At 43.8% G+C, this 22,168-nt stretch overlaps 1 protein-coding gene across 1 annotated transcript in view; it reads left to right on the forward strand.

The window, feature by feature from the left end:
• Positions 1–22,168, forward strand: part of LOC126471978 (fatty acyl-CoA hydrolase precursor, medium chain-like) — an 88,220-nt gene that overhangs the window by 14,708 nt on the left and 51,344 nt on the right. The window contains exons 3-6 of the mRNA XM_050099906.1: positions 2,080–2,193; positions 4,257–4,391; positions 6,157–6,307; positions 19,206–19,391. Coding sequence (XP_049955863.1) covers positions 2,080–2,193; positions 4,257–4,391; positions 6,157–6,307; positions 19,206–19,391 — 586 coding nt within the window. The remainder of the gene's footprint in view (positions 1–2,079; positions 2,194–4,256; positions 4,392–6,156; positions 6,308–19,205; positions 19,392–22,168) is intronic.

Below are 22,168 nucleotides of genomic sequence, written 5' to 3' on the forward strand. Positions count from 1 at the left end.
AGAGCTCGGCCAACAGGTGGAAAGCGAATGCAAACTGTTCCAGACAGAGTGTCCCAGCTGGAGCCAGAGGATGGGAAATGCAGTGGAGGATCGAAGATTCTAGAACCTTCGCCATGATATTCAGAAGGCTAATGGACCTGTTGAGTCGTAGGCTGCTTCGAGGGCTTGGAGATAGCAATCAATTTGGCCTCCTTCCACTGTGGGGAAAAAGGCCAGTTGTGAGAAAGCGGTTCAGGATGCTGGTAAATGAGACCAGTGACTTGCGTGGAACCTGGTGACGGTGTTTGTTTAAGATGCTTGGAGCCAAATGCCCACGCTTCCGATGGAGGATCTGTTGGATTTCTGCCAGGGAGGTAAGGTCAGGGGCAGTCAAAGGTGGTCTTTTTCAGAAAGTGGCAACGGCTGCCAGAACATTGGGTTCATCTTGGAATTCATCAGGCGTGAGGTCTTGGATGAGTAATTGGTTCTGGGCCTCAAATGCAAAGAGAGCATCACAAGTTAAGCCATCCACTATGTGGATGGCATGGTTGGTCTTTACTGCAGTGCGCCATAGGGCCCAGACAAAGGCCTATTCGGATTTATGTTGGAGGTGGAAGGCAGACATCTTATCTTCCCAATATTCTGTCTTCCAATCGGCAGGCCAGTGGCAGAATTCACGCTGGAGATGCTCCATGCAATGCTTATCCTGAAGATTACGAAACTGCTTCCACCGCTTGTAGTAGCAGTTCTTCTGGATTTTGAGTTCACACAATAGGGGAGACAAGTTATCTGCAGGGGTTAAACTCGTTGGGACAATGGATGTACCGCTCATCATCGCCTTGTGGGTTTTTGTTGCTAGGTAATCAACAGCACCAGCTAGAGTGGCAGGCGTTGTAGGTCGACATGTTGCTAGTGATGTTGAAGATCCTGGAAAATTTGTCCCAATCCGTGATGGTCAAGATGGAACGGATGTCTGAAGACAGAATGATGTCAATAAAATGCAGTAGCACAGGGTCGTGATCAGACGCCAGTTCATGGAGTGTTTCCAACGGAAACTGCACTGCAGTAATCTTGAAAATGGTCACATCCAGAACGCCCGGCTGGCATTCAGCGTGTGGAAACGTGTGGGCCATAGGCCGACAGCGCCAAAGTATCTTCCAGATCAAGGAGGAGTCTGCCCCTGGAATTATCAAATGCAAGAATGCCAAGCTGTATGGTTGACGTTGAGATCTGCTCCAACAATGATTTCATCAAATGATGTCAGGGTACAGAGGTTCACTTCAAGAAGCGGTAGATTATGGCTCAAGTACGCCAAAGCAAAAGCTATAGCACCAAGGCGGGTAGAAACAGTGATCGCCGTAGCCTCTATATGTTCCAGTGGTTGGAGAACTTCGTGATTGTGGACGAGTGTGTTATGTAAGAATATTGTCGTGCCCCCACCTCGGTGATTGAGTGCGTCAGTGCGATAGCAAACCATGTTGTAGAGACGAAAATCGTCGGTCGTTTTCAAGCGGGTTTCTGAGACAACTAAAATGTCCACATGGTCGTCGTAGAGGACAGTGTTCAGGTCAGTCTTCATACTTTTAAGGCCATTACCATTAAAAATGTAGACAACTAGATCCCGAGGGGCCTGATGGTTGTGCGGTGGGAAATTCACCATTACAACAGAATCTGTTCAAACAAACAAAAATTCAAGAATAAATCTTCCGTGGTTGATTACTATTACTAAGAGAGTTGTTAATCGTTGTACTTACAGGTAGTTTTAGCCAAATTTAGCCCTCGTGTTTAGACGGCAGGCCCTAGTTCAAATGGTTCAAATGGCTCTGAGCACTATGCGACTTAACTTCGGAGGTCATCAGTCGCCTAGAACTTAGAACTAATTAAACCTAATTAACCTAAGTACATCACACACATCCATGCCCGAGGCAGGATTCGAACCTGCGACCGTAGCGGTCGCTCGGCTCCAGACTGTAGCGCCTAGAAACGCACGGCCACTCCGGCCGGCAGCAGGCCCTAGTAATTGAGATTTGAAACTCTTAAAACAGACGCAGTCATGTGCGCGTATTCGGTCTGTGACGAGAGACCGGCTTGTTTTTACAGCTAATGGAGCGTGGAGGCCAAGCTGGGCAGGGACCAGAGCTTGACGTGCTAGGTGGTGTCATCTGCAGATGGCAGCACACTTTGACCCTAACTGATTGGCGGACACTCTTCAGTGTGAGTAGCTCAGGAGAATGCGGGCTCTGGTCGCGTGGTCTGGAAAACCGAGCTGTTGGTGTGAAACGTGGAGAGTAATCCAAGCGCTTTGAAATCTAAAATGAAGAGTTTCCTCAGGAATCACGGCTTCTATTCTGGCGAGGAGTTCCTTAAAAAATTAAGCTGATTCTTGTCGTATTGTTAATTGCGTTTACTTAAACTTATAGAGCGACTTTTTTGGGTTCATAAAGATTTTATTTTTGTCTGTTATTACTTTTGTTTTATAATTTCATGTACTGACATGTTCCATGACCCTGGAGATTTGCTCTTCAGTTTGGTCCTACGGAACTTCGGCGTGCAAACAAAATAAAAATAAAGAAAGCCGCCGTGGCTAATGGAGCGTAGAGAACAAATATCAAATGAGACTAAATGAAATGAAAGCTAAACACAACTAGTCACAGAAAAGCCAGTAATATGAGTATAAAGACAAAATTAAGAGGAGTGCATGGCTTAAAACGAGCGCTTGATACAAAGTATAAGCTATTTTCACAAACGAAGGGTCTATACGTAGGACTCACTGAGCGTTGTCTAACAGTGATGTTACATTTTTCATAAATTATCTATTTGAATTACAGGCTGAAATGTGCACTTCGTGTTCAAAAATCTGAAATTTCTCATAAATAAGATATGAAAGTTAAAAAGTACCTAAGTAGACATGGTCAGGGATGCACGAGAATACGTTGCTTTAATTGTTTACATTTATTAGTAATAGATCAGTGCAAAGTAGTGTTTACCTGCTCAAAATCATTATTTACGAGCAAACTATTTAGATTAGAGCAAACTCTTTGATCACTAGAAAGTTGAGAAAATTTACGTGTTAACTGATGTATACTAAAAGTATATAACTTTAAATTTACAGTCTTTAAGTATGCTTCTGAAGTCAGAAATGTGTACGCTTTATTCACATGAATGCGAGTGGTCAAATAGCTCCAGCCATCTTGGTGCAGGACTTACAAATACTTCGCTTTCGTTCGGCAGACGGGACTGAGGCGTGGGACAGACAGTACGTATGTGCAGCAGTAAGTCGTCTCTCCAGTGGACCAAAATAATTCAGTGTTGAGATGTGAACATGTGATATTTGCGTGTGTTGCTGGCGCATACTCTCAAATAATTTCAAACTTGGGGACTTTATTTCTTGTTAGGCGAAAGAGTTTGAACCGTAAACTGTACTGCAGTTATTTTGGGGTCTGAATGTTATTTTTCACGGAAAAATAATGTTTGTATTTGTTGAACCTCGTGACAAGTTGTCATAGAGTTAATGTGGCAAATGTACTGATAGGCTTATAGACTGCAGCGCAGTAGACACTTACAAGTCCAACAACATATTAGGAGGCATTATAAACAGCAACTTTCTCGTCTATAATTTATTATTCTTGATGATGCATGTGAAGCTTATGAGTTATAGCTTACTGAACGATATCTTTTTGGAATAAACAAGATAGCACCAATATTTTTCGTTTATTATCCGTAAAGTCACTTATTTTAGTCTCATCTGGTATCAGTCAGGTATTTTCTGTGACTAAACCAGTGGTTACCTCGTGCACCGGTCAAGCATCAGGTAACGCATGACCACTGCAGCTAGGTCTTATTTAAATACTGCATATTCCTTTATTATACTACCACAAATGAAACTCCCTAAAACAAATCCTAGAAAGTCTTTAGTTTCTTCGCTAATCACTGCGTTAAAAGTGTAACCCATGTAGTTCATGAATCAAATCTCACGGGACAATCGCTTTCGCTGTATATCAAGTTTATTGAACCTACTTCTAACATAATAAAATATGTTTAAAATTACGGAAAGTAGTTTACGATGGGTTTGCGTGGGCGGCTTTGACAGCTCTGCTAGAGATGCATCATCATATCGGTACAGTTTCGTTTCTGAGATCGTACTTACACAGGTACGTTTAAGGTGTTGATATGTTAATGCGTCTCTAACTTTATTGTTGACATGTTTTACACCAGAAAGCATTCCTGGGCTAGACTGAGCGCAGCGTAGTCTCAACAGACCGTGTCTGTCACCTCAGGAGCCACAGCCGGCAGCCAGCTGGGATGACGTCAGGAACGCCACGGAGGAAGCGCCCCAGTGTCTGCAGGTGGGCGACGCTGGGGACGTTGTCGGCGATGAAGACTGCCTCTACCTCAACGTCTACACGCCAGAGGTAATCCATCCTCTGTTTCGCTCCAGCCGAAGGCAACTGTGGCAACAGAATTAAATAGCAATTACAATTTAAAATACGTGACGATCAGGGGCTTGAAAACGTACACGTGTCGTTGGTGGGGAGCTTTGTAGCGACTAAGCTGCCCGTGCTCTTTTATGGAACTACCTGAAGCTTGAAACTGGCAATGTCTCCTTTCCTTTCCGTTACCAGTAACAAATCGGGGTCTATTATTGATCAAATTCTCGAGAGAGCCTCTGATGGTAATGAAAGGAACAGAAAGGAACATGTGGTCTGGTGGTCCAAAAAGTTGACTGCTGTCCACGACAGTTTCCAGTTCAGAATCCGAGCCAAATAGGTAGTTTAAACGTGTCACATATAAAAACCGTATGAGAAAAACAGCGTACTTTCTTGAACTTGGTGCACTCCACACCTTATCGTAAAAAATGAGACTCCTGGTGGCTAAAAGTTCTGTAAGTACATCATGGAACGAATGAAAACGAGTGAATAGCAACCTGCTTGTACAAAAAATTTTCTAAATTGGTAAGGTGACAATAATTCCTATGAGGTAAGATTAAACAATGCATACAACGTATATACTAAGATGGTATCTGTTCTTTCGGACATGTCCGAAAGAACAGATACCATCTTATATATATATATATATATATATATATATATATATATATATATATAGTTAAGGCTCACTGGCCACTTGACCATCTTCTTCTTCTGTGCGAATGCACAAACAGTGCCCGAACTCTTACGGGAATCGGCAACGTGCCGCGAGTAATGAGTATAGTAGTCAGGGGCACTACTAATGTAGTGGGGAACAATATTTTGAGAATGTGGGTTTCACGGGAGGCGTGCCAGAGATAAATCCCTGCAGTCACGCTATCCTCTGTGTCCTCGGTGGCTCAGACGTACGTCTGCCATGTAAGTAAGGAGATCCCGGGTTCGAGTCCCGGTCGGGGCACACATTTTCATCTGTCCCTGTTGACTTATGTCAACGCCGTAAGCAGCTAAGGGTGTAAGTACATACAATAGTTTTATCACCTGTCGGCCAAGCACACAGTTCAGAAGCTCTCCTTGGCAATACACTCAGCTATATGAGTACGTTACAAACTATTTAACAGTCCATGAAAATTCCGTAAGTTGTATTTTCTGGTGGAAGTTGGTGCTGGTGGTAGTCGGAAATTTCTGTTTCAAAATGCGTAAATGAAAATGCTGTTCGCGATACCGCTCACACGATAGGAATAAGCGATTTGAATTGTCTTGTGATGGCGGATCGCACGACCTCAACTCGTAAACTACTATCTTTCGGATGAGCCACGTTGCGGATTTCAGTAATGGAAGCGTCCTGCCCTCGTATCTCCACATTTTACATGCCTACGCTTCCCGGATGTAGCTGCGCACATTTAAATCTAGTATAAGCAAGTTCTAGTTATGCGTTGCTTTCATTAGTAAGTCTCACACTCACTGATTTAATTAGATGCGTTTGGGCGACGGTATACAGAGGAAGTTATCAACGTTCCATGATGCTGTCGGCGAACCATAATATGAACCTTTATTTTTTACGTATTGTAGTTGCTGAAAGTCCCATAGTACAGTTTCCTAAGAATGACAGTTGAAAGTATTTGAGAGCATCACTTGCAGTGTAAGAGAACAAAGAAAAACATTTTAATTTCAGTGTTAATTAACTGACATATTGCCTACCTGTGTATTGACTTCAATCCTGGCGTTCTTGTGTTCTATTTGTGTTATTTAGCTGAATGCTGATATACCAAGAACGGTGATGGTGTGGATTCACGGAGGAGGTTTCGTAGGAGGTTCACCTTCCAAATCAGAGTACGGGCCAGACTTCTTCATGGATCGGGACGTGGTCGTCACCAGTATCTCCTACCGATTAGGTACATTGGGTAAGTACTAAAATATCGATTTCAAGAAGAAATATACGGAACAGCGTAGATCTCACAGGTTCGATTATATGGATTACTGTACATGGGCGTCACATCGTCCGCAGCCAAAATTTCTACTGTTTTTCCATTATTATCATTGTTTTGAAGAGGATGCTCAGAGCAAGTAATTGAAGCTAAGCACACAGAGAATATCTCATACCTGAATCTAAACTCGTTCGCACTCACCATTTCAGAACTAACCTACAGCTATGCAACGTAGATTTTTTCGAGTCCTAATGTATAAGAATCACAGCAGAATTGTTCTTTAAAACACTGAATCAAAAATGTTTCCTTTGTTACTTCACGTTTAAATTATAGTTAAGGCCTGCCGACATTGATTCATATTCAATAACCCCGAAAAATTTTTAACGGAACAGAATACTCTAATAGTTGAAGAAGTAATACCCGAATGGTTCAGTGTGAATGTTTTGTTGTCTTCTCGCCGACGATACGTTATATACTCTGTATGATACGAAGAAAAGAAGTGGTAGCTCAAATTTTATCCTAGTGAATATGTATTCCGTAATGAAGAACTAGTTTTCGTGACGAGTACTCTTTGCACTGCTGCCACCCCATCTCATTGTCAAGTATCTAGATCAGGCAGCGAAGGCGGAATTAGGGAGTCAGGATAGTGCGTACTGCGACCGCGAACAATGTGAATTATGTCCAGAGTCATGTTTCGTTATAGATGCGTGCTTCTGAAGTTATTTGGTAATTCTTAATGTTACTTATTAAGCTTACGTATCGGTCTCGAGCACTTAGGAATATGAGCTGCTGTTGTGTAGCTTGCAGATAAAGCTCATTTTGCCTAAGAAACTAATATTGTAAGAAATATGTCGAGTGTCGCCATATGTCACCATAAACATGAGTGAAAAATATTTATACGGCTTCTCACATAAATGATTGATGTTCGTCAAACATAGCAACCAATATTAAAAATGTTGCAAAGTCTCAGTTATTGTCTCTTAAAATGTTTTATATCTTCTCGTTCAGGAAATGTGACCTTTATGTCAATATACACTCCTGGAAATGGAAAAAAGAACACATTGACACCGGTGTGTCGGACCCACCATACTTGCTCCGGACACTGCGAGAGGGCTGTACAAGCAATGATCACACGCACGGCACAGCGGACACACCAGGAACTGCGGTGTTGGCCGTCAAATGGCGCTAGCTGCGCAGCATTTGTGCACCGCCGCCGTCAGTGTCAGCCGGTTTGCCGTGGCTACGGAGCTCCATCGCAGTCTTTAACACTGGTAGCATGCCGCGACAGTGTGGACGTGAACCGTATGTGCAGTTGACGGACTTTGAGCGAGGGCGTATAGTGGGCATGCGGGAGGCCGGGTGGACGTACCGCCGAATTGCTCAACACGTGGGGCGTGAGGTCTCCACAGTACATCGATGTTGTCGCCAGTGGTCGGCGGAAGGTGCACGTGCCCGTCGACCTGGGACCGGACCGCAGCGACGCACGGATGCACGCCAAGACCGTAGGATCCTACGCAGTACCGTAGGGGACCACACCGCCACTTCCCAGCAAATTAGGGACACTGTTGCTCCTGGGGTATCGGCGAGGACCATTCGCAACCGTCTCCATGAAGCTGGGCTACGGTCCAGCACACCGTTAGGCCGTCTTCCGCTCACGCCCCAACATCATGCAGCCCGCCTCCAGTGATGTCGCGACAGGCGTGAATGGAGGGACGAATGGAGACGTGTCGTCTTCAGCGATGAGAGTCGCTTCTGCCTTGGTGCCAATGATGGTCGTATGCGTGTTTGGCGCCGTGCAGGTGAGCGCCACAATCAGGACTGCATACGACCGAGGCACACAGGGCCAACACCCGGCAACATGGTGTGGGGAGCGATCTCCTACACTAACCGTACACCACTGGTGATTGTCGAGGGGACACTGAATAGTGCACGGTACATCCAAACCGTCATCGAATCCATCGTTCTACCATTTCTAGACCGGCAAGGGAACTTGCTGTTCCAACAGGACAATGCACGTCCGCATGTATCCCGTGCCACCCAACGTGCTCTAGAAGGTGTAAGTCAACTACCCTGGCCAGCAAGATCTCCAGATCTGTCCCCTATTGAGCATGTTTGGGACTGGATGAAGCATATTCTCACGCGGTCTGCACGTCCAGCACGAACGCTGGTCCAACTGAGGCGCCAGGTGGAAATGGCATGGCATGCCATTCCACAGGACTACATCCAGCATCTCTACGATCGTCTCCATGGGAGAATAGCAGCCTGCATTGCTGCGAAAGGTGGATATACACTGTACTAGTGCAGACATTGTGCATGCTCTGTTGCCTGTGTCTATGTGCCTGTGGTTCTGTCAGTGTGATCATGTGATGTATCTGACCCCAGGAATGTGTCAATAAAGTTTCCCCTTCCTGGGACTATGAATTCACGGTGTTCTTATTTCAATTTGCAGGAGTGTAACATATCCTGACAGTACTTGGCAAAGGGCAATCAAATTTAACATTATCATATATATATATATATATATATATATATATATATATATATATGGCTTTAGCTTTAATTACATCACATGAATGGATAGTCATAACTTCTAAAGTAACGGGAAAAGATAACTTCGTCCCACCAAAATTATCCTTCCACAGGACTGGAAGGAGTTTTTAATAATTGAAGTCACATGAAAAGGGAAAATAAAGTGCCAAAGTAAAGTGCCAATTCTATTTCAAATACGTACAATTGGCTGATGAAATTGACTTTGCTACATTTGACAGCGGAAAAGTTTGAATAAACGATGGATGTATTCAGTCATTAGTACCAATTACTTCTTAACTTATACGCTGATAGAAAAACAGAGAAAAGTAACACTGACGTGATCCAGTGCGGGAAAACATCTCCTTCGAACAAATAAAAAGGCAAGTGTATTGACACTCACAGAAATAAACGGAGATGCAAAACTGACTACAACTCGTTTCTGAAACTAAACGCCATATTCACAAGCAAACTTCCAACGAGATGTCTTTATATAGTGTGAAGTAGCACAAACTGTTCAAAAACTGGCGACTGAAACAAGAATGTCCCAAATAACGAGACTGCAAAGGAAAAGAAATACACTCCTGGAAATTGAAATAAGAACACCGTGAATTCATTGTCCCAGGAAGGGGAAACTTTATTGACACATTCCTGGGGTCAGATACATCACATGATCACACTGACAGAACCACAGGCACATAGACACAGGCAACAGAGCATGCACAATGTCGGCACTAGTACAGTGTATATCCACCTTTCGCAGCAATGCAGGCTGCTATTGTCCCATGGAGACGATCGTAGAGATGCTGGATGTAGTCCTGTGGAACGGGTTGCCATGCCATTTCCACCTGGCGCCTCAGTTGGACCAGCGTTCGTGCTGGACGTGCAGACCGCGTGAGATGATGCTTCATCCAGTCCCAAACATGCTCAATGGGGGACAGATCTGGAGATCTTGCTGGCCAGGGTAGTTGACTTACACCTTCTAGAGCACGTTGGGTGGCACGGGATACATGCGGACGTGCATTGTTCTGTTGGAACAGCAAGTTCCCTTGCCGGTCTAGGAATGGTAGAACGATGGGTTCGATGACGGTTTGGATGTACCGTGCACTATTCAGTGTCCCCTCGACGATCACTAGTGGTGTACGGCCAGTGTAGGAGATCGCTCCCCACACCATGTTGCCGGGTGTTGGCCCTGTGTGCCTCGGTCGTATGCAGTCCTGATTGTGGCGCTCACCTGCACGGCGCCAAACACGCATACGACCATCATTGGCACCAAGGCAGAAGCGACTCTCATCGCTGAAGACGACACGTCTCCATTCGTCCCTCCATTCACGCCTGTCGCGACACCACTGGAGGCGGGCTGCATGATGTTGGGGCGTGAGCGGAAGACGGCCTAACGGTGTGCTGGACCGTAGCCCAGCTTCATGGAGACGGTTGCGAATGGTCCTCGCCGATACCCCAGGAGCAACAGTGTCCCTAATTTGCTGGGAAGTGGCGGTGCGGTCCCCTACGGCACTGCGTAGGATCCTACGGTCTTGGCGTGCATCCGTGCGTCGCTGCGGTCCGGTCCCAGGTCGACGGGCACGTGCACCTTCCGCCGACCACTGGGACAACATCGATGTACTGTGGAGACCTCACGCCCCACGTGTTGAGCAATTCGGCGGTACGTCCACCCGGCCTCCCGCATGCCCACTATACGCCCTCGCTCAAAGTCCGTCAACTGCACATACGGTTCACGTCCACGCTGTCGCGGCATGCTACCAGTGTTAAAGACTGCGATGGAGCTCCGTATGCCACGGCAAACTGGCTGACACTGACGGCGGCGGTGCACAAATGCTGCGCAGCTAGCGCCATTTGACGGCCAACACCGCAGTTCCTGGTGTGTCCGCTGTGCCGTGCGTGTGATCATTGCTTGTACAGCCCTCTCGCAGTGTCCGGAGCAAGTATGGTGGGTCTGACACACCGGTGTCAATGTGTTCTTTTTTCCATTTCCAGGAGTGTAATTGGATGGCAAATGACTGGTATCGAAACAGGGTAATCAGAGTTGCAGCCCTCAACAAACTGAAATAATGAAACATGTATTATTTCACATATACCAGTGTTTTTAAAAATTATGTTCTTTCGTAGTTCATTAATATAATAAATTGGTTCAAATGGCTCTGAGCACTATGGGACTTAACTTCTCAGGTCATCAGTCCCCTAGAACTTAGACTTACTTAAACCTAAGTAACCTAAGGACATCACACAAATCCAGGCCCGAGGCAGGATTCGAACCTGCGACCGTAGCGGTCTCGCGGTTCCAGACTGTAGCGCCTAGAACCACTCGGCCAATCCGGCCGGCATTAATATACAGAAATAAATAAACACTTTTACACGTAGGGTATTTAATGGCCATCAAACGTCAACACAACTTAAGTCGTCAGGTCCTTGTACCTAAAAAAAGTGAAGTTCACGAGAAAAATAATGGGGGAGAAGGAATTGACACTTGACGTTTTAGAAGACATTGTCTACAACAGGATGCAGTCAATGACGCTAGATAATAAAATGAGGGACGTCTGACGGTTCCACACTACATGGGCCACTACAGCACCAATGCCCTCAGGATGTGTCTCTGTCACCTGCTTGCAGAGTGAATGTCTCGTGACAGTACAGAAGGTAGACATTATACTTCATTACATGACGTTGATACTTGTTCCACAGATCATGAATTCTTCATTTCGCAATGATGTTGAACATGTCAGTCTAAAATAAACGTTCTCTAATCGATATAATTTTTTTTTTTTTTTTTTTTTTTTTTACTATTTCAACTTTATACCTAAAAATTCATCTGCTGTGTAGAAAGTATTGTCAGTTATGTATAATTTTAGTTTGTTTAAATATGCTGGTTGGCTACCTTTCAGACTTTTAATGCTATTCGATAAACGACCAAAGACTTTTGTGGCAGCTTCATTCACTCCATTTTGTGCCAAAGTCAGATTTAGCCCAGAATAGGTAAGATCATCCCTTCTTCTGGTACTGTAGCTAGGCACTCTGCTTTTATTTTTTAACTGAATTACCCTAAAGTATGAGGCCATATAAAAGCAGTGAATGTAAACATGCATACTAGGCTAATTTATTGACACTTGATCACCAAAATTTGCAATAACCCTAGTAGCACAAGTACCTTAAATCAAACGTTTCAGAAAATCGTCAATATTTTTCTTCCATTTCAATTTCTCATCAATGTACACACCCAGAAATTTTGAATATTCTGCCTTAGCAACAAACTTCTACTCAAAGACTTATTGATCAATGATGTTATGCCACTTACTGCACAGAACTGTACATGCATGGTTTTCTCAAAATGTAGCGAGAATGCATTTGCAGAGAACCACTTAATAATTTCGTAATTTTGATGGCTTGTTTTGACAGCAAAATCAAAGATATTATATTTGACTTTTATATTTTTCTGTCAAATGAAGCTGTCAAAATTACTGAAATTATGGAATATATCTTGACGAATATTACTCAGCAAGAAATTTCATTGCTGGGACTTTACTTATCCACAATTTCGTCTGCACTACACCTACCATATGCAGCTGTGCAAAGTATTAGACAGCGACATTTATGGAAAGCCTGAAGTGGTGTAGTAAATCGCCGAAATTGGTAGCCAAGTAAAATAAGTTTTGAAAATTAGATAGCTGAAAGATGTTTTATTCGACATCCTGTAGCTAACAGCCGCGGCCCGCAGCCATTTCTGAAAACATGGACATACAGAGGCCTTACTCACAAGTTCAGTAGTACGAGAAAAAACAGTTGTGACAAATTTAATACAATACGCTGGGGAACTACGTGTTGTATTTACAAGAAAAGCTGTTATACAGAATAAGACCCTGCCGTTAAACTACACTGTTCACTAATGTCCCTTATTTGATTAATGAGTTAAATTTTCTAAGATTTCAGTTGTTACAATTGTTTCTGCAAGTATGTGTGTTGTCACAAAGCCGCCCCCATAATCTACAGAAATAACTTTACCTTCAATTAGTAAGCTCTTTAAAGTTACGAACAGTAGCAGGAAGTTTTCTAGGAGTCTATAAACGCGTTTTACATTTGCAGATAAAATAGCTTTGTCATCAGTTCAAGTGTAATGCAAAAACTTGTAGCTACTACACCTAATGGCAGCACTATGGAAGAACACACTGCAAGAGAGCCATATGTTGAATGTTGACCAGAGCTACAATATTGAAGAACAAAAAGTAGTTATCAGAAATAATACCTCAGTGTAAGTTGCCCATTTTGTAGTACTCAAAAAGATGGTCAGTTTTGTTCCGTAATTTTTCTACTGTGCTGTCTGGGCTAGGTGTGTTTTGAACAGCTGCACTGACTCTCTCTTGAACACTGGTAGAATGATGAAACATAGCAAATGGAAGATGCTGTATGCCGTAGGTGGAACAGTTTAGAAAGCTTCGTAACTTTCTATTGTGAATATATCTGCTGTCACCCAAGTTTTGTCTGCTGTTGAGGACATTTGTACTGCATTTATGAATAGATATACATTTCTACCAACCACGTACATAATAGAAATAACCTTGCATCTATGCGAAGGAGATCCCAGGGCGCCGATAGTGGTAATAATGAACATGGTGGTGGCTGCCATGTGGTGCACAGATGGCACGTCCATGACCCTTTGAGTGATCTCTTGATTTATTTCATACCCATATACTTACTGGTTTATATGTACTGTAGACTCCCAAATGCCCTTATTGGAAGAATATTAGTACTTCTGAATTTAGAGCTTCTGCAATAACCAACCGGTCACCTTTTATACAGTAGTTCCAATAGAATGAGAACTCCTTGAAGCAATTGATGTTGGTGGCAGAGTAACAACAGGATTTTGGCTGCGTGCTTTCTTGTTCGGAACCCAAGTAGTCATCCATTACATTATCTAATTCTGAAAAAGATGTTCTTTAGCTGTTACAACTGCTGCTTGTGTGTCTGTTAGTTAACATGCTCTTGATTTGCTTGTGGTTGATTGTCTTGTCCGTTTGCTAACCACTGAGGTGGCATCGAGTATCTCATCTGGACCCAGTGTTAACCAACACAAATTGTCTCTATTGGTATGGCAAGCTCTGGATCTAGGTGTGATCTTATACTGATAACTGGGGAAAGGGGACCAATACTGTAGGCTGCGTGTTCTAGATTATGAAAATTACTGAAAGTTGCGTAAATGGTCTTTTTTATTAGATCTGGCTGCTATGATGTCGTTCAAATAATTTGAGAAGGGGAAATGTGCTGCAAAAATTGTTCGAAGACTCTTTGCAATATTTCTAGGGAACTTTCCATGCCAAAGAACAGACTGCAGTATTAGTGTAATCCAAATGGTGTATTGATGACGCTGACTTTTAATACTGTACTTCAAGAAAGCTGACAGTATGCTTCAGAAAAATTAGTCTTTGAGCAGCAATGAACACCTGCAGGAGGAAACAGTACTCATCTGGCTGAAGTAGTGATTAGGTGGTGCAACTTGAACACACAGTGTGACCTGTAACTAACTCGGCAAAGAAAGGAAAGAACTGCGTGGCTTATGAATTACTAGAGTGAGGAATGACCAAGGACTTATTGGAATCAGGTGCAGAGCTTTCTGGAATACGAGAAGACCTAGTTGGTTCCATACAGATTCTCTGACGATCGAAGGCATAGAACGAGCAGTACAAATCGTGGTATGGTGTCGGCATGAAGTGTGGAATGTGATGCATACGCACTTAAGGGCTGTTGACGAAAGGAGGAGATATTCTTAGAAATGTTGCTTGTTTCTTGGAAGGAAACAGCTTCTGATACAATACAAACAAGCTTGTGTAATGGTGAAACAGACTACATTAAAAGTCTTCATGTTAAATATGTTAAAGACATAGTATGGGTAATTACTAGAGTGTTACAAACCTAATATGGCTGGTAAATGATCTTTATGTGGATAAGGCACACGACTTGGCTAAAACTAGAAATGATCCTTGGCCGACCAATGGAGAAATGTGGTGCTTGACATAAGAGGGTCAGAGCTCAGTTACTTGTGATTCTCTATGAACTTCAACATTGCAGCAGTATCGGTATCGATTTCAAAGAGTACTGTATGGCCAGCGATGTGGAGATGTACCCATAAGCTTGTGTCATAGAAGCCTTTCTGCAACAGGTGGATCATGTCACCTTTCTTTGATTTTGTGGACCTTGCAGTCCGTCTTTTGTTGCTGTGACAGATGGAGACCATGAGGCCTCTCCGAATGCATGCTGTACAAACAGCTGTGAGGTGGGGTCACACTATGGCTACTGCTGTGAGGGCGAAATCACTGAGAGTAAGAGGCAAGCTGCCTTCCAATTGGCGAGTTAGGCTGGCCCATAGTGGACAGCGAGGGCGTCCGTTGGCTGAACCTGTGAAGGTGACATCTGTCAGGCGCAACGTCGGAAACTGGTCTCCCCGTGTTAAACTGGGCAACGACACTGAGAAGTCACTTCTTAGAAACCTCCTCATTTTCTCACTGTGCAATGCAGAGGTTCGAAATCTGGCTCAAAGTTGCCTACAAGCACCCTCTGTAAAGTGGTCAAAATGTCGCACTCTCCAACGTCTTCCTCGAACTCGGCATTACTTGAAACAACAAACTGTTGACACGAGAAAAAGTAATGCCATACACCAGAAGCTTATGTAAGGTGTAAGTTGCTTTAACGGTGTCATATTAATACCACACTTCACTAGAATTCTGCCCAACGCCAACGTGGACTTGACACATCCTGGGAAGGTCATCCCACCTCCCCTTACCCGCATCACATCCCTTTTCTTGACACTTCGGCGACAGTGGCCAGAAACGCAAGGCCTAGCTTCGAAATAAGGCGGTTTTCTTACGGATGGCCGAGGAAAACACCGCTGCTCAGAAACGCGACGAGAAGCCCCAGGAGAAGTCAATAAAGTGGATAAATGAAACCACCTCCTCCCTCAGGGCATTTATTTCCACACATTTCGCAGTCTAAAACTACAGTTTGAACTGAAATGTGAAACACGACGACATTCTTTACAACATTTGACACTGATGACACCCCCTGGACACTTCAGTGCTTCGCTAAGGATAATGTTGTTTTGCATCCCCCACTCAACGTTTGAAGCGTGTGCTTGCAAATTTTGCTCTGGTATACAGAGTGGAAATACTAGGGACCTTTCAAACCCATTCGATCAATTTTTTAACACTATCCGAAGAAGAAAATGATGATTGTGCTTTGACGTCCTTCATTTTCTGCAGGGATGCAGAAATAGCTTGGTTAAATAAAGATGATAGTCAAAATATGTGGCCAGACCTGGATTTGCCTTCTTTATAATATGGATCATTACTGTTATTATTATTATTATGGTTTTTATTCCTTTAATGATTCCTTCATGAATAACACAACAATGGTAGTAGCATAGTAGTTGTGGAAGTCTTCTTCGACTACAGTTTCTCTAAACTCATCCAACAACGTTTTGTGAGAACTACATCATCCCTATGGCAAGGACCCCCAGCGTTTATGTTACACTATGGGCTAAACCAATCTGTCACGATCCCAGCATCACACTCTCGCAGGTGTTCGGTGTCTGTTGTCATACCTGCTTGATGAAGAGTACAAATGCTGGAACAACACTAGATAATTGATCATATTCTCGTATGTTATTTCCTTTACAAGGTTTCGTTTTCCTAGTCCCTTCCTACAAATTTATGCCTCCCATTGGCCTTCGCTAGTACTGGTTTTACTTGATCATCACATTTCATGTCGTTCCTTAGTTTTCCCTAAGTACTCATATGAGTTAATGTGCTCAATATGTTCACCACTTACCTTGTAACCGAATAGTGTCGGTAATTTGTCTCTGAATATAGAAGGAGTAACTGGGATAAGTGCAGATATTTTTATAAGTGGTGCAGTAATAAGTACACACATTAGTGTTGTTGGTTGTTTTTTCTCTACACCGAAAAGTGTTCCCACAAACACGTCACCAGTTTCAGGACCTAATGTTTTCTGCATGGGCGCAACTTCACTACTAAGTGGATTATGCCTCTCGGTATAAACTAACCGTTTCGCGACCATGCAACCGTACTGCAAAACATGACATGCTGCTCAGGGGAAAGTAAGCATCAATGGCTTGCTCTACTAAACAACCTAGAAACAGATGATTTGTAATAGCTATAATAAATAGTCTGCATGCAAATACTGGTGTAATATTCAGTACACCGTTCTGAGTCACCAGTAGAAATATCTGTGCTTTAGCTGCTACACCATATTTATTTATACTCCTGGGCAATATACGCTACAGATAATTATCCAGTGAACTTTATATAACATAAAATGTAGCATTCATACACTAGAATCTCTAGAAAGTAGAACGAATAAACTCAACAAATGCACTGGATTATAATGAACTAGGTACCTTTAAAATCAGTTGTCCACTTCACCTCCTTTCTTCGAGAGAAAATATTTTACATTCCTTTTGAGGTATCATCAAGACCTTTCTTAGAGCCTCCAGGTACAGTGAAACTTCGAAGTCACTTTCGCGTAACCATTGGACTGAAGAGGTCAGTCTCTCCTCACACCTAGTGGTTAATTTCGTATTACATAGGGATGACCGGATACTTATTATATACTCGTAGTCTAGATAAATCGTGACTCCTACGAACGTTAACAGATCGATTCCTTCAAATAAACAGAGATTTACGTCTTCTTCTATCAGTCTATTCGAAGCAAGAAGAGCCTGAAAATGGATGCATTTTACTTAGCTTCGTGTATAAAGTTGATCAGAGCAAAACTCAGGTGAGAAACGAACACTGTAGCCATCCTGTTTAGGGAAGAAACGTCTCGCCGCCTCTTCATCTCGAGGTTCACTGTGCCGACTGCACTTACGTGTCGGAGTTAGGTAATAAAAACTTCAGTAGCGTTAAGCATACCATGAAACGGCACTCAGCCTACTCTTCGTTTGAGTGGACATGAATCTAAATGTTCCATGTACTGAATCTCTGTTCACGTCTGTTCGCTGTGGATGGATACGAGGGGTACGTTGTAAATATATTCCGGTGCTTTGTGGTGCTTTTAATTTCGTGTGCCTAATGATCTCCTTTGCTAATTGTGGGTATAAATTAAATTCATAATCTGGCCATATTGCAAGAGTGCATTTTTGTAGTTAGATAGCGACTCTTGCTACCAATTTGCAATGAGATTTACGTAACAGTTGATTGAAAGTTCACGTTGCATTCGGGTCCCTATCGACTTTCTAGCTTTTTCTTTCTTTTTTTTTTTCGTTACTGCTTTATGTTTGTCAGATTTGCAATAGTGTGAACCGATCAGTTCATGAAATACTCAGATTAACTTGAGTCACATGTGCCCATTTACTTTACTGTCGGCTTTGAGCCATTGACCACTTCAGTGAACAATATTAAAGTACGTTGAACCCTAATATCTGTTGTGACTTGGCAAGACAGCCAAGTCACTATGCTAGGATGCCGAAAGGCACGTGTTAAGCTCACGCAGACTGGCGTGAGGTCTGGAACAGTTAAGGGAATTTATAGTAGCAAATAAAGTACGTAGTTGATGTAGTACTTAACTTTAATCCATAATTGGAGAACATCGCTCTTGTTGATACATTCATAACAATCTCAATATAAACTGGTAATGGCGCCTTGCTAGGTCGTAGCAAATGACGTAGCTGAAGGCTATGCTAACTATCGTCTCGGCAAATGAGAGCGTATTTGTCAGTGTAGCATCGTTAGCAAAGTCGGCTGTACAACTGGGGCGAGTGCTAGGACGTCTCTCTAGACCTGCCGTGTGGCGGCGCTCGGTCTGCAATCACTGACAGTTGCGACACGCGGGTCCTGCGTATACTAATGGACCGCGGCCGATTTAAAGGCTACCACCTAGCAAGTGTGGTGTCTGGCGGTGACACCACAATACCCATGCCATAGACATTCAGACATCGCATTGAAAGTGACCCCAGAAGAGTTCAAGCCGTCACAAGATGTCCGAATGCGGTAAATGTATACATGCTACCAGTCGTTTTAATTCGTATTAAATATCAGAGTGATGAAATATTTTGCGTCGATAAAAGAAAAGCACTTTCATCTTTCGGTCGCTTCATGAATAAATAAAATCAGTGTTTACAACTGCTTACTTAATAGAGTTGTTCAATGAAAATTTTGTTTTTATCACCTATTCCATTTAATTCTACGTGTTTCTTTATATCGTTGTGGCATCACAACTCGTTTAGAATGTAGCATTGCACTGTCAGTTTCGTGAGTGCCGTACAACTGCGGCCTAGATAAAAAACGTGCACTTGAAATGGCAGTACTAGCATTTGCAAATCTTGCAGGCTTCCTGAGCCTGGAGGACGAGGTGCTGCCGGGTAACCTGGGCCTCAAGGACCAGACGGCGGCGCTGCGGTGGCTGCGAGACAACGTGGCGGCCTTCGGCGGCGACCCGAATGCCATCACGCTCTTCGGCCACAGCGCGGGCTCCGCGTCGGTCGCTCTGCACGTGCTGTCGCCACTGTCCGCAGGTACGTCACACCTCACTCACAGCAGGGGTGGGCGGTATTCAACGCGACTATTAAGTAAACACCATCACTGAGTCACAAATATTAAGCAAATAATACGTTTCCTGTAAGATCGTACCACACTTCAAATAGGGTGAAAGGTCAGTTTTAGATGACAATGAGAATCCGTCACAGTTATTAATACTATGCTTTTGGTCTTTTTGTCAACATTTAAAATAATTAGAACACGTCAGTCGCTCTCTTGCCTTGTCATTGCAATGGGCAACCTCAGAGTTATGCACGTATAGTTCACGTACTACACACTTGTTGCTACAGAGCTTCCCACGACAGTTACTTTATGATGCAGGCGAGACTCATTAAGGTCTTCTAGCAGGCTGGGTGTTGTTTACTCGCTGGCAGCAAAGTCAATCCTTCAAAACTTTCCCTCTCAGCTGTTCAACGTAGCAGCCTAGACACGTTAAGTGGGTGTCATGTGCGAGGCAGCAGCGGCTGTATAGCTTAGGAACATTTATAGCTTTGCCCTGGCTGGGGTTTATTAATGCCCCTTTGGAACATTCCATCGCAGATACACGCACTACGAATGATACTCATAAATGTCTCCACCAGGCTAGGTGTTATTCACGTACATGGAGTCTGTTCAGTTCTTTGGAATGTTCCATCACAGCCATTCTATGCTGACGTCAGTAACCGCTATTAGCTCAGCGCCGAATTACTTTACGCCTGCAACGTTTTTTTGGTTCAGAACGTTCCATTAGAGCTTTTTGCACTAAAGCCGTGACTCTTTAATAGCTCCACCGTGGTTGACCTCAGCAGTTCCAAGTTGCAGCCGTGATTCGTTAACAGCTTTTCCCAGCCTAAGTGTTATTCACTATCGTAAGTGTTATTCACTATCCTGCAACGTCTTCATTCCCATTGGAGCATTGCATCACAGCTGTTTTTCACATCAGCCGTGACTCGTTAATACACTATTGGCCAATAAAATTGCTACACCAAGAACAAATGCAGAGGACAACCGGGTATTCATTGGACAAATATATTATACTAGAACTGACATGTGATAAAATTTTCACGCAATTTGGGTGCATAGATCCTGAGAAATCAGAAACCTACAACAACAACCTCTGGCCGTAATAACGGCCTTGATACGCCTGGGCATGGAGCCAAGCTTGCACAGGTACAGCTGCCCATGCAGCTTCAGCACGATACCACAGTTTATCAAAAGTACTGACTGGCGTATTGTGACAAGCCAGTTGTTCGGCCACCATTGACCAGACGTTTTCAGTTGGTGAGAGATCTGGAGACTGTGCTGGCCGGTGCAGCAGTCGAACATTTTCTGTATCCAGAAAGGCCCGTACAGGACCTGCAATATGTGATCGTGCATTATACTGCTGAAATGTACGGTTTCGCTGGGATCGACTGAAGGGTAGAGCCACTTCTGAAATGTAACGTCCACTGTTCAAAGTGCCGTCAATGCGAACAAGAGGTGACCGAGACGTGTGACCAATGGCACCCCATACCACCACGCCAGGTGGTAGGCCAGTATGGCGATGACGAATACACGCTTCCAATGTGCGTTCACCGCGATGTCGCCAAACACGGATTCGACCATCATGATGCTGTAAACAGAACCCGGATTCATCCGAAAATGTGACGTTTTAACATTCGTGCACCCAGGTTCGTCGTTGAGTACACCATCGCAGGTGCTCCTGTCTGTGATGCAGAGTGAAGGGTAACCGCAGCCATGGTCTCCGAGCTGATAGTCCACGTTGCTGCAAACGTCGTCGAACTGTTCGTGCAGATGGTTGTTGTCTTGCAAACGTCCCCATCTGTTGACTCAGGGATCGAGACGTGGCTGCACGATCCGTTACAGCCATGCGGATAAGACGCCTGTCACCTCGATTGCTAGTGGTAGGAGGCCGTTGGGATCCAGCACGGCGTTCCGTATTACCCTCCTGAACCCACCGATTCCATATTCTGCTAACATCTTTGGACCTCGACCAACGTGAGCCACAATGTCGCGATACGATAAACTGCAATCGCGATAGGCTACAATCCGACCTTTATCAAAGTCGGAAACGTGATGGTACGCATTTCTCCTCCTTACACGAGGCATCACAACGTTTCACCAGGCAACCCCGGTCAACTGCTGTTTGTGTATGAGAAATCGGTTGGAAACTTTCCACATGTCAGCACGTTGTAGGTGTCGCCACCGGCGCCAACCTTGTGTGAATGCTGTGAAAAGCTCATCATTTGCATATCACAGCATCTTCTTCCTATCGGTTAAATTTTTCGTCTGCAGCGTTTTCACTCGTTTGGAACGTCCCTTCGCAGGCGCTCTGTGGGGGAGCCGTTGCTCAGTCATACCTCCACCCCAGAAAGGTATAACTCTTAACAGAAATGCATACTTTCCTTCACGAGCAGTTATCAGAAGTGGAATTCGGTGTGCAGAGACGTAGTCCTGCGCTGTGTGTTGCAAGGTTGCAACGTGCAAGACTTAACACGAATAAAGCTACAAGGCTGGTGTGTGTCCCTGACTGCACTTCCGTGCTTGTGTATTACGCAAATATTACATACTGTTGGAAAGTACACAAATTTTGCATTCCGTTTTGCGTGTAGTTCCATGTATGTTCCAACAATAAATACGTAACAAAAATCTTGCTATTTGTGGGGATACGTTTCTGTTAGAGGTAAGACTAATAAAAAGCCTCTCTGTGATATTTGTGATCACAAATTATGTTTCAAAATGACTGTGAGCTGACTGACAAAACATCTAGAGCGAA

This window comes from Schistocerca serialis, chromosome 1, assembly GCF_023864345.2.
Source record: "Schistocerca serialis cubense isolate TAMUIC-IGC-003099 chromosome 1, iqSchSeri2.2, whole genome shotgun sequence".
Classification (NCBI taxonomy): domain Eukaryota; kingdom Metazoa; phylum Arthropoda; class Insecta; order Orthoptera; family Acrididae; genus Schistocerca; species Schistocerca serialis.